The sequence below is a fragment of the Dermacentor silvarum genome, chromosome 3 (genome assembly GCF_013339745.2).
Source record: "Dermacentor silvarum isolate Dsil-2018 chromosome 3, BIME_Dsil_1.4, whole genome shotgun sequence".
Classification (NCBI taxonomy): domain Eukaryota; kingdom Metazoa; phylum Arthropoda; class Arachnida; order Ixodida; family Ixodidae; genus Dermacentor; species Dermacentor silvarum.
The window spans coordinates 214202740-214216087 of NC_051156.1; the positions used below are offsets into that span (position 1 = coordinate 214202740).

The 13348-nt window shown below is 49.6% G+C and overlaps 1 protein-coding gene across 1 annotated transcript in view; it reads right to left on the reverse strand.

Annotated features, from left to right (window-relative positions):
- The window catches only part of LOC119446637 (msx2-interacting protein), a 216908-nt gene that overhangs the window by 10179 nt on the left and 193381 nt on the right, over positions 1-13348 (reverse strand). The window contains 7 exon segments of the mRNA XM_037711127.2: positions 49-8360; positions 8678-8869; positions 9662-9804; positions 10152-10505; positions 11273-11510; positions 12210-12321; positions 12979-13235. Of these exon segments, the coding sequence (XP_037567055.2) occupies positions 49-8360; positions 8678-8869; positions 9662-9804; positions 10152-10505; positions 11273-11510; positions 12210-12321; positions 12979-13235 (9608 nt within the window).

The following is a 13348-nucleotide window of genomic DNA, read 5'->3' on the forward strand; positions in this document are numbered from 1 at the left end:
GACAGGGCATCAAAAGAGCCTGCAGTAAGTAAGCATGAAGAGCCTTACCTTTGACTACATCTTCAATAGTCTCGTCAATGGTGGTCTTGTTGGCCTGCGACATGAGCCGAGCTGACTTCCTGGTCTTGATCTGATGTGCATCGGACGGTTCTTGCTTGGCGGGTGGCACCTTCTCCTGCCGAGTGTCGTCCCCAGCGACTGCTTCTGATGTCTTAACCACTTCAGCTGTGCTGGATGAGCTGCCATCATGGCCGTCCTTCTGGTGTAGACGGATAGTGATAGAGATCTTGCCATGCTGACTCAGCTCGGTGACGTACTCCTTGGTGCTAGCCTCCTTGTCTTCATGATGGAAGGCCTTGTGCTTGCTCTCGTCGTGCCGCTTCTCATGCTGCGACTCGTGAGCTTTGACCTCGTGTGCCTTGACCTCGTATACCTTGACCTCATTGGTCTTGGCGTCGCTTGCTTTGGCATCATGGGCCTTGGTGTCATAAGTCTTGACAGTCTCGCTGGTCTTGCTGTCATGAACCTTGCCATCATGGCTCTTGACGTCGTGCATTCTACTGGCATCATGAGATCTCAGCTCATGAGTCTTGGTCTCGTGTAGCCTGGCATCGTGAGCATTAGACTCTTGGAGCTTGCTTTCAAAGGCTGGACACTCGGCGGGTCTCAACTCGTGCGTCTTGCTTTCATCATGGATGGTGTGGTCGGCAGTCTTTGGGGTGGCCTCTATGTGCCTCTCGAGGTGCTTCTCGGGTGCCACTTGCCAATCAGTACCCCCGAACTGGGTCTCCTCTTCATCTTCAGAATCCTTGAACTCGTACACATCATAGGCACTAGCTGTACTGCCTTTTGTCAACTTGTGTTCATGCACTGCTGCACCTTGTCGTGTGCAAATGAAGAGTGGTCGTTGTTCTTTCTGCTTATCTGTATCCTTGAAATCGTGCTCTTCACTTCTCAGATCAGACGTCTTGTCAAGAACAGGTGATATGCGACCTGAATGATGCTCTCCAGAGCTCTTCTTCTTTCGTCCTCTCCTCTTTTTCGGTTCCTCCTTGTATGGGTCCATGCAGAAGTCACCAAGCTTCTCTTCAGGTAGGGTGTTGTCTGCACCATGACCACCAGCAAGGCTTGCAGCCGGAGCAGCAGACGACTCAGTGCTCTCTTTGGATGTACTGCTGTCAAACGAGAGCCTCAGTCGTTCTTCGTCATGGTGTTGTGCTTCACCTCCAATCTGCAGTGGCTCAGCCTCCAAACTGGCAACTTCATTCTTGACTTCGCTTGATGGGAATGTAGGTGCATCTTCTGTCTCTGACAGCGTGTTGTCAATGTTATCTGACCTTAGGCAGCGCCGCACTTTGTCAGCCGATGTGGCACGGCCTCTCCTTGCAGGAACTTTTGGGACATCAGCGACTTCCAGGCGAGGTACAGAGGCCCTCCTCGATTTTGTCTTGCGTCCCTTGCGGCTCCCCGTTTTGCGCTTGACACCCTCTGTTCCTGCTACAGCGGGCTCGGTGGAATGTGCTGGAGTTTCTTCTGCTGAAAGAGTGTTGTCCAGCTGTTCGCCAGAAGAGTCAGCTTCCTGGTGTACTACTTCGTCTTGCTCACCCTCCTGTGCTTCGCCAGTTCCAACAGGAGAACTAAGGGTCTCGATGATATCAAGAATTGGTGCACGATGAGACATGTCGTCAAACATCTCTTGATCCTTACTGCTGTCATTCTCAATGGGGACATCAGTCTGGTGTATACTGCTTTGTCTTGAGTCTGCTGTATCCTCGTTGTTCTCTTCCACCGTTTCCATGTCTTCAGACTCTTCTTTGGATTCAGCCACAACGTCAGAAGCAAGTGCAGTCACAGCATCGCTCAATTCTTCCTGCTTCGTAACTTGGAGAGCCTTATGCTGTGGTGACATGCTTGGCTCGTCATCCGAAGTTCCAGCTGGAGCTTTTGTGACGTCTGCAGGCTTCTCCTCTACAGACTCCTCTGCAGAAGGAAGGGTGCTTTCTGTGAGCGATGGCCTTGGTTCTTCCTTGACAGGTTGGTATGGGTCGGCTGGAAGGGATTCTTCCGGCTGTTCGTACCTCTTGTCGCCAACAAACTGGTGTTCTTCGTCTGTATCGGACAGAAGTCGCTGACTGGCACTCTCGGCTCTTGAACTTCGCCGCCGCTTCCGCTTGAGCCTCTGCTTTTCGGGCTTAGCTGCTGTGGTTCCAGCCATGTCAGACTCTTCTGTTGATGTAGTGTGCCCTTCTGGTTGCAGTGCAGCTCTTGTGAGATCGGGAAGCTCTTTGGGTGGCACCATGCTTGGTTCAGGTTCTTTAGCATCCATGAGCAAAGGCGGCTCTGATGTTACATCCTTCGTTGGTACTTCCTCAGCATTTTCACATGTGGAGGATTCCTCGATGGGGCTTTCTGCAGTCTTTTCCAAGAGCTCCTCAGGTTGTTCACTTTGTGGCTGCTCTTGCTGGTGTTGTAGTTGCTGCTGCTGCTGTTGTGGTTGTGGCTGCTGCTGTGGCTGCTGCTGCGGCTGCTGCTGTGGCTGTTGCAACGACTGCAGAGCATCTGTGAACTCAAGGGCACCACCAGATTCCCTGCTTTCCTCTTGTGTGAGATCTGGCATAGATGTATCTATTTGGAGGGAGCTCGAGCTCTCATCAGGCAGCAAAAAGCTCATAGACTCCTCGTGCTGTTGCTGATGATGCTGCACCATAGGGTCAAGGTAGTCAGGCTCCTTTGGAAGTTCCGGGGCAGAGATGCCATCGTTCCCCATTTCTTGCAGCAGGGCATAGACTGCCAGGTCGTCCTCCATCTTTCTTGGGCTGTCAAGCTCATACGTGTTCTGCTCTTTGTCGTCAATCTTGAACTGCTCTGGCACATCGTGGCTGAGGTAGTGTGGTGACTCTGAATGGCGGCTTGGCAACTCCTCCGTTGCTACCAGGCTTGAATAGCTGCTATCTTTTGCTGAGGACACATCCAGAACATCGGTCTTGGGCTCCTTCTGGGGTGCAACGTCATCGTAAACCTTCTCGTCTTTCATGTGCCACGAGTCCCTGCCCGACGAAAACAGCTCCTCCTCAAGTCGCTTTGTTTCCTTAGCGGCTTCTTCTTCAAAGTGCCTTTCTGCCTGCAGTGGCTTCTCTTCCCTCCTCAGCACACTGTCTCCGTCGCCAAACGTGCTGGTCTCCTCAGACTGTGCCAGCAGCTCCTCTTCAAGACGCCTTGCCTCCTCTGCTATGTCCTCATCCAAGCGAATGTCTTCAGTGAGCTTGCTGTCTTCGTCCAGTGCAGCTGGAAATGCTGGAGCAGGCTCCTCGATAGGCTCTCGCACGGGGGAACCCTGTACGACGATCTCCTCTTTGTGCTTTCGCTTCTTCTCCTTTGACTGCTTCTTTTTCTTCCTGTGTTCTTTGCTTTTCCCGTCATCCTGCCTCGAAGATGATTCCTTGTTGTCATCATCTTCGCTAAGATGCCTTGTAGATGGTACGTCACACGTGACATCATCATAGGGCAATCTATCCATTTCGTACCCTTCTTTTTTGTCTGTGGCAGGAAGCTCTTGCACTGCAGGACCTCGTGACTCAACAGCTTCGGTCAGAGCGTCGACAATCTTGTCAAGTTCAGAGTCACTCTCTCTCTTAACACTTTCTGCCTCTTCTCTTTCCTGCTTGATCTCCTTCACAGGGGAGAACTCTATTGGCACATTGTGTTTGCTGTCCCATGATGCCTCGGGATGCCTGTCCTTGAGCTTTTCTGTCGGCTTCGATGATGACTCAAAGTCGTAATCTGACAGCTCGGACTTCATTTCCACATCAGAGAAAATACTTGGCTGCAGAACAGGTGGTGAATTCAGTGTCCGTTTTGGCGAGCCAATGTATTTTGAAGACACCGAAGACTCGTCTAAAATTTCTCCAACATCCCAGTGTGTGTCAGACCGCTTCTGTGATGGAGCTCCAGCCAGTGATGATGAACTGGATTTTTCTGTTGATTTCTTTTCTTTTAACTTAGACGACTTTTTAGATTTTTTGCGCTTTTTACTGGAGTGCCTTTGCCTAGACAGTTCTGAATCTTCTTCATGTTTGGACTCATCAGTGTCCTTGCTTGGCCGCTTGCTTTTGCTACTGCTTCTGCTGCTATGACTGACAGTTTCCTTGGTGTGGGATATGTCTGACTTGTCTCTGACATCTTCTTGTCTTGATGGTCTCTGCTTGACCGACTTGCCTTCATCTGTCTTTGGATGGCACTCGTCGTCTGAGCCTTCTGCATCAGATTTGAGAATGCTAGGCTTGCGCAGTGCTTTTTTCTTCAGCTCCTTTCTCTTCAACGATCTGCTGATGTCTGCATCCGAGCTCTCTATATCAGATTTTCCATGCCGAGACTTTGTGGACTTCTCAGAGGAATGACGTTGCTTTCGCTTTTGTTTTCGAGATGCCGCCATTATGTGAGATGGTTCGTCAGAGTCTGAGGTTTCAACATCAGAAATGTCCACCTTTCTCTCCTTGCACTTGTTGAAGGCTTCCTTGTACGATTCCACCTCAGAGTCAGAGCAGAAGTCGCTGCTGTCATCGTCCTTGTTGTGTAAGAGCCGCATCGCAAACGACTGTTCGTTTTCGTCAGACGAGCTCTCGATGACCAGCTTGCGCTTCTTGGTGAGCTGTTTGGACTTGTGAGATGGAACCCTAGACTTGGTCTCGGAGTCGGAAGAGTGGTGACTAGAAAGATCCGAATCCCGATCAGAGTCCATGTCCGCAGACTTCCCCTTCTTGGCACGACTCTGCTTGAGCCGGCTGAACTTTTGCCGCATGGTTTCCATGTTTGCTTGATCTTTCAGGGTTTGGTTTTGGCTCGAACGTGCCTTCACCTTGTCATACATGGAAAAATATACAGGCTCATCATCCAGGAAGCAGAAGTCGGACGCCTGAGGGGCTGATGCAGAGTGGCTTTCGCTTTTGCTCTTGGACTTAGATTTTGAGTCCCTTGATTGTTCGCTTGTTGATGAAGTACGCTTCTCGGACCTAGACTTATCCTTTTCGGAACGGTCAGACCCGTGCTCTTTTCGTTGCTTAGAGCTGCTACTGCTGGTTCTGGTGTGCGACCCAGAAGAAGATCCGTGCTTCGAATCTTGGCCTTTCTCTTTACTCGATTCCTTTTCCTTAGGTCGGTCCCGTGACTTTTCCCTACTGTCCCTTGACTTAGATGACTTCTTGTCTTCTTTGCTTTTAGAGCTATCGCGTTTGGACTCGGATGACGACTTCGTATCCTGCTTGTCACCAGACTCATTTTTCGATGAGTGGGACGAATGTGATTTTTCTGTCCTCTCCGACTTGAAAGATGACGACGATGAGGATGACGACTTCTCGAGCCGCTTCTCAGATTTCTTTGAATGTGATGAGCTTGACTTGCTGGACGAGTGGCTTTTGTCAAAGCTGTCTCTCTCCCGTGAGGAATGTGACAGTTTTGGCCTCTTCGCTTCTGGTTCCATGGACCGTCTTTCATCTTCACTTCGGTTCCAGGTGGCTTCTGGGGGAACTTCAAGGTAGGCATCACTCGATCGGGATGATTTTGCCGAGTCAGATTCGTTGCTGTCAACAGATGACACTCTCTGTTTAACTGCTGCCAGTGGAAGGGGTGCAGGTAGGTCCGAAGAGTCGTGAGAGTGCGAATCCCTTCTTTCTTTATGTGACACTGAGTTACAAGAGGCATCAGAAGTGGCGTGATGCTCCCTTATCATGTTCTTGGAGGAAGACGACTGATGCTCTTTCCTGGGCTCCTTCTTTGTGCTGCTGTCCTTGTGGGCCTCTTTCTTCACGCTCACTTCCTTTACAGCTGCGGGCTCCAGCTTGACCGCGCACGTCTCTCGACTCCTGCTATCTTTCCTCGTTGGAAGGGTCTCCAACCCGGGCTCTTTCTTCACAGCCAGAGGCAAAGGTGGAGCGGGAGTTCGTGGCGGACTCTGGAAGGGTTCCTGCTTGACCACAACCGGAGGAGAGGAGTCTCGCCGAAGTAACGAAGAAGCCCTGGGCGACATCACCTCTTTCTTCACCACAACTGCAGCAGGTGGCGACAAAGGTGTGGTATTTCGAGGTGGGCTCTGGAATGGCTCCTGTTTCACTACACAGGGTGGAGAAGAGTCTCGCCGCAGTATGGAGGGTGGAACAGTCCTTGCGGGAGGAACCTCATTATAAGACGTTGCAACCATCAGCGGCACATGTTTCGGATGAGGCTCTGGTGCTGCCAGAGGGGCTGGAGCTGCAAGGGTCTGGCTTGTGGTGCACTGAGAAGGACAATTAGGAACTGTTTGGCTAGGGGACGCTCCAGGAGCAGCGGTGCTTGCATGTGTGAAGCTTGGACTAGAGGCACCCTGGGGCAGAGCAGTAGAAGTGGCAGGAGCGCACGAAGAAAAGCCCAGGGAAGGGAGTGACAATGGAGTTGAGAACTCCTTGGCGGCTGCCTTGGTACGAAACAATGGCTTGGCACTGCTCGAGCAAAGATCGAGCTTGACATCCTTTGGCTCATACTTCTCGTTGATGTGCTCCAGCCGCTTGGAGTCCTGGTCCAGGATCGTGGTCTTGGCCAGCAGGGTCTTCATTATCTCCGATGGCTCAGTGCGAAACTCCTGAGAAAGAGCCGGAAACCTTGGTCGCTTTTTGATGTTGTACTTGTTGTAGTCGATGGTCACTGGTGCCGGTGCTTCTACTGTGCAACCTGCCATCGAAGGGCCGGTGAATGTTCGAGTGGGTCCCGTGAGGGCATTGTACCTCTCATCGAGTGCCCTTATCTGTTCATCAAAGGACGGACGATTTGGGGAAGGCAGCGAGCTCTCAGAGTCTGAGGAACTCTCGGGCAGCTTGGAATCAGAAGGGCCTTTCAACCCTTTGGGGGATGGACTTGGGGAGAGAGCCTCGGGCACTGACTCAGGCGGGATAACTTCCACTGGCTTTTCCTCCACTGGCTTCTCAGGCCGCGTCAGGGCTTCTGGGAACACGGGTCCGTTCTTGGTGTTCAAGGCACTCAGGGGTGAACAGTTGCCACGTGGGCTCTGCGAGTTGGCCATCGGGGATGCGGCCACACAAGGAGACGTCTTGGGTGAGCGCAAAGCCGCTGCAAACTTGGGCAGGGGCAGGGACAGTGGGCTGGACTCACGATAAGGCCGCGTCCGTACTGGCGGCTGTGGGTTATCACTCGATGAGGACACCTCGTCAATGCCTTCCTCACCATGTTTGTTAGCCAAGTGCGCCAGCAGGGACGCATCCTGTGAGCCCATCTCACTGTCCGTGGATGAGACCAGGCTCGGGTCGCACAGCTTTGACCGGTCACCCCCCACACACAGGTCCAGCTTGTCTGAATGCACCTTTTTTGCGCGAAGGTAACTGCTCACAGTGGAGGACACCTTGTTGTGGTCAAGCTGCCGCCGTGGATCCATCTGCTTCCTCGAGCTCTGCAACAATTCACCCACCCTGACACTCGGCACTTCCACAGAAAATTTTGCCTCAAAGCTACCCGCAGTCCTACAGTTCGTGGGTAACCTCTTGGACACAACACTGGGAATGTCTTTGGCCGGTCGCGAACGACTGGCCGCTGCACATGTGTCGGTTGGCAAACCCTTCCCCTTCTTCCTGGTTGCTCCGTCGGCACAGGGGGAACACTCGCCATCACTAGAGCTTAAAATGTCTTGCACCTGCTTCGAAAGGTATTTGCTGTCAGATCGTACAGACAGCTCTTCATCACCTTCGGCACAGTCCGTGTCACTGCGGCTGTCCTCTGGGCGCGAACCACTTGAGCTCTCCTTGAGCCCCAGTAAGCGTCTCTTGCGCTCCAACTGTGATGGGGAATCACTTGTTGAGTTGACGTCCTCATCCCTCCTCATACGGCTGCTACTGCTGCTGCTGCTGCGTATCCGTTCGGCACCAGAGTCCTGAAATGCCTCCAGCTTGCTGCACACGGAAGCCAGTGGCAATTCCTTGGAGTCTGACTTTAGAGTGCTGTCTAAAGAACGTCGCCTTATGTCACGCACATCCACAAGCATATCATCCGAATCCAAAGCCACGTCCCTAACCACTGGGCTCCGGGAGGACGACCGGCCAGGGCTAAGCCGGTGCCGCTGGGAAGGCCGCTCCTTGGACGATCCCTTCTTAGAGCCCTTGACTGACGGTGGCGGGGACCGGCTGTGATGCCGGGACTGCGGTGGCGACTGGCTGTGGTGGCTCTCCTGATCGCTTGTTGAGTTGCGGTGTTTTTTGATGCTGCTGCTCGTCTTGCGGGGCGCCCAATCTGCAGCGCCCAAGACTCCATCTATGTGCTTGAGGCGCTCCGCCCGTTCATCGTATGGAGTGATATCCTCTAAGCCGTCTTCCTTGTCTGGAAACCTAGTGGAGAAAACATGCAGGGGGGCTTGTGAGTTTTGAGCATCTTCGACAGAGAGCAATCTTGCTAACCCTGCTACACTGACTTCTTGCAGCCTGAATAGCTCTGAGCGTTGTCAAAACGTGCAGCATTCTTCTAATCGTGCAACGTCTTCTTTGGTCAGTAGCACTATCAACAAACACCGAGAGCAAAAGAACCATTTTCCAAAGCGCATTCTAAACGCCCTTCAAATACATGCCCATGACAAAAAATCTGTGAAAGAGGTTTACTGTCACTTTTTGCAGCGTATCTGCGCTCTGTGCAAAGTAAACTTGCTCACCGGTGCCTTCGTTCACCAAACTCGTCGTGGTAGACGCCACTGTCATAACGACCTTGGAATGGTTGGCCTCGGCCTCGGCTGTTGTAGGTGCCTCCTCGCTGCAGGCCACGAAAGGGACCCCGCCCAGCCGAGCGCTGCTGGGCCTCGTACCGGCTGTAGCCACGGCCATCAAAGGCTACCCCCCGGCTGTCTCTGCAAGTGAATGAGAGGAGTTCACAATCCAGGTTCACAATCCAGGTTCAAACCAAATCAACTATAAAGAAAAAAAAATCCACTCATATTCTCAGTCTTCCTTCTTATCTGTCATGCTTCATTTCCAATCTCGTTATTATCATTACAGTGATAACTGTTGTGGTCTCTTCACAGTGCTGGAAAATGACAGCAATGGGGGTGGGTGTCATAAACCAAGCTCAATAAGCAGACTGGTTCCCGACACAGCACACTTGGTGTGACTGCTGTCCACATCACAATTCCAAAAGAAATATCTTGAAGATGATGCATTATGATTCTCATTGTTCTCAATGTTGCTGCTGTAGTCTATGATGCACACTGTATGCCACATGTTCAACAGCTTCGCACAGTGTATGCAAAAGATTGTACGGCATTTGGAAAATTTGCTTTCATTTTGTTTGGCGGTTATGGGAATTGCATGCAGTTATGGCCAGTGTGCTGCATCACGTGCTGCATATTTTCGTTTTAATTTTCATGTGCAGAGAGTATTCCACACTGGGTAAGTTTGACGCCAATGACGATATGATGTTGGGTGGTCAGCCTTCTTTTTACAGTCAATTCTAATATACGCTGCAGTTCTAACTCATCTTTCCTGAGGGAGGAAAAAAAAAACTGGGATAAAATTAAGTAAGTACATCAACACTTTAGAATGGCACTCCACAAATCTGAGCTTGACCTAATCTTTTCCTTTAGGATTCCTTTCTTTAGGTTGCTACTCAATGGAAGAGAAAAAGCTAGGATATAATGACCAACCTTGGAAACCTCTCGTCACGTATCACGTCAAACTCCTGCCGGCGATCCCTCCTCTCCCAGGGTCGTTCACCCTGGAGCACTTGGCCAGACATTTCAATCTTGTCGAAGAAAGCTGTCTGACACTCACGACTAGCAAAATCAACCTGCAAAACAAGAAAAAAGAAAGCGAGCATGGGAAGCCGTCAATATTCAAACATTTCAAACTGTGATGATGCACTTAGACAACAATTTCTGTCTGACAAACGCATTTCGACAATGCAAACAAAATGTTAAACAGGTCGTGGCTTGTTCAACAGCCAAGCGACAAAACCGGGAATCCAGCAAAATGCTTTATCAGTTGTGCCAAGCAAGTTATTAAATAATGTACAGCCTACTTGTAATGAAATTTACGCAAAGCGAAAACGTGATGATTATAGCCGGCTATTGGTATGACGGGACCGACCTTAAGATTGCCTTCCAGGAACATAGGCACAGTATGTAGAAGACGCACCTGCAGCTTCTTGCCGCCCAGGACCCTGCCACGCATCTCTGCCACGGCATGCTGCGCGCACTCCAGGCTGTCGAAGTAGACGAGGGCGTGGCCGCGCTCTCGGTCAATGGCCGCAAAGGAGACGGGCCCGTAGCGGCCAAAGGTGCGGCTGAGGAACTTGTCCGAGACCAGGTCGGTGACCCCGTCTAGCCAGACGCACATGGTGGGCATGCTCTTGCCAAAGCCCAGCTTGATGCGGTTGGCGCCCAAGTTCTCGCCGTCTAGCTTGCGCATGGCCTTCACCACGCTCGCTATGTCCGCGTACTGGATGAAGGCGTACGACGACGCCGAGCCCTGCTTCTTGATGTCGATTTCCTGCAATGATTCGCAGATTGCAGGGCGAGCTTTAGAAACTTGCTTTCAGAGCTCCTGTACGCCACAAGCCTACTTCTTTTGCAACACAAAAACAATGACATTACGGAATATTTCCCGTGCTTTAACAGGCACACTAAAGAGAAATGATAAATCAGTTAAAACTCAAAAAAAGTATTCTTGCAATATTCTTACTTTCATTAATTTCACAGAAGAGGTTGAATGCAAGAGGAGAAAAAGAAGGTCAAACTTTCAATTACCGAATTTTGTGCCAGAACCCCAGTGCCTGAATCTAACTGCAACATGACATCATGGATTTCAAAGTATTCATTTGTCATACTTGAGCCATTATGGCACAGCAAAAGTTATCAAACTCCTCAAACTCTTTTTTGGCCGCTTTATAATACAATGTAGTCCTTCTTTACAGATAAAAGAAATTAACTACAACTAGTAACTAAACTAAAACACAAAATTAAATCATGACATCATGGCAAGCTGGTGTGGGAACTTCAGGGCAGTGTCCCCACCCGTCACTCATTCTTGAATCTTCTGTGGCTTTCCATGCCTCCTCTCATTATAATAGTTTTGCTTGTTTCTTTGTTTTTGAAGCAACATTTATCAATACAGTTCAACTTATTTTTCTCTTTAGTGTCCCTTTAAGAAAGAACAAGAAAAGAAAAAGTGCCCAGTTGTCTAAATTCCCATGCTTCGGATGGCATGTAGCACCCAAGAAGGAATGACCGGAACAGATCTTTGGAAGTGGCACTCACAATGATATCACCAAACTGGTCGAAGTGTTTCCTCAGTTCTGTGGTAGTGATGTCCTTCTCAAGGTTGCCAATGAAGAGAGTCCGCGTCGCCTTCGGATGGTATTCGTCCAGCTCTGCTTCGAGTGGCCTGAATTCGTTGTCCTCACCGTCCAGGCCCTCGTGCGATGTCACCTCGATCTTGCAGCCGAAGAATAGTTTGTCCTTGGACACTTCCAGTGCCTTCTCCACGTCCTCGGGCCTGGCAAAAGGCAAACAGTAGCTTTAGCGACTCCCCATATGTGATTCCCACATTATGTGCAGCCGTCGTTGCAATATTACTTTATGTATGTCTCATTTTCGTGTGTTAGGCACACTCAAGGTGCTTTGCGTGCTTTGAGCATCACAGTTACCCTAATATTTGAACACGAACAGACACAGTCAGCTTCTGTTAATTCGTTATCAGGTATAGTCTGGCTAGCAGTTTAAGTTATAATGTGGCCAAAGGTCCCACAATATGCCCATGGTTTGTAAATTTAAGAAAATTTGAACAAACGGACAATCTGTCAGGACCCTAAGCTTTGACAGATATGAGAATGATTAAGGACTTGGCAAAGACATAAGACCTTGCCAAGGATGAGGAAAGCCACATAGACAAGTGCAAACATTTTAATAAAACAACTTGTCAAGGCCTTGACAAAAATAGAATGCCTTGACCATGGCTTTGATGAAGCCAAGTAATCTTGTCATGATGAAGCCAAGTAATCTTGTCACTTGACTGAGACATTCCTCTGCCTTTTGCTTCGATCCTTTTCGTTCCCCCAATTCGAGTTGCCATGTTACAAACACCTTTTGGCTTGCATTGGATTTTGCCTGCCCTCACTAAGTCCCATGAGGCATGCATGCTGCGGCGACAGCCCCATAGCTCAATGCATACCGGAGAACCTGAAAGCATACTCACTTCTTGAAGCAGACCACAGCGTACCGCTCGGTACCTTGCCCAATGACCTTGACGACAGTAACCTTGCCATGTTTCTTGTATTCATGGAAGAGGCCGTCTTTTAAGCTTGTGTCTGGAACATAAACAGCAAAACAGTGAGAAACCATGCCCTGTTTAAGATGAATGTGCAAGGAGAAGGACACTGCAGCCATTATCAAGCTCGTCACTGAAAGGGCAGACACTGATATAACTTTGCAGAGAAATGCGCCAACCGATTTGGAGTAACCTGTCTTGGCCACGCTGGCTTATGTTCACTGGCTGCACAGGTTTCTAGGTTATATCTGCATTTGGAGCCTGACGCGAAAGAATGATGGTTATTACTGGAGAAATTAAGCTCAAACTTTCATTGTCTCCTTAAATTTCGAGACAAAAGCTCAAGTCAGTGTCAGTACTTCACAATGACTTTACAGATTTCTAGACATCACAAATTTCAAATAAAGAAAAGATTTTGAAACTTGTTAGGTTGAGTGTTTGGTTCTTTCAAAATGAAATATTATCCTCCCTTAATGGAAAACAATTAATTGATTAAGCAATTGACAAATCCATGACACCAAGGTGTGCTAGTGTGAGAACCTGGCGTCATTAGGTATTGTGTGTTTTTACACCTTTTTCCTGTTTATCAAGCACCCCTCAAGCAACAGTGGCTGCTCTGCTGAGAAACTAAGAAACACTTTGCGTCGTTTCAGCCAGGGCGAGAAGCAAGAGGAATCACCAAAGAATGGAAACTGACCAGTGGATCTGACCGGTAGGTTCCGAACACAGATGCCGAGTGGCCGCTTGTCCTCCCTGTCGCCCATTGTGCTCCCATCCAGGGAGTTGTTGTTTTGCAAGCAGTTGCCACTGCTACTGCTCCCATTGTTGGCGTTGATGCTAGTACTGTTTGGTGTGGAGATGGTTGACTGCAAGAATGAACTCGATGATGGTGCTGTCACTGCGCTCGCTGGCCGCTCGCCGCGTGACGCCTTGGTGCTGCTGCTTGAATGGTGTCTGGAATGAGGCCAAAAAGGAAAGATATATTGTAGAGAATGTATATATATATATATATATATATATATATATATATATATATATATATATATATAAATTTCGGCTGGGAGACT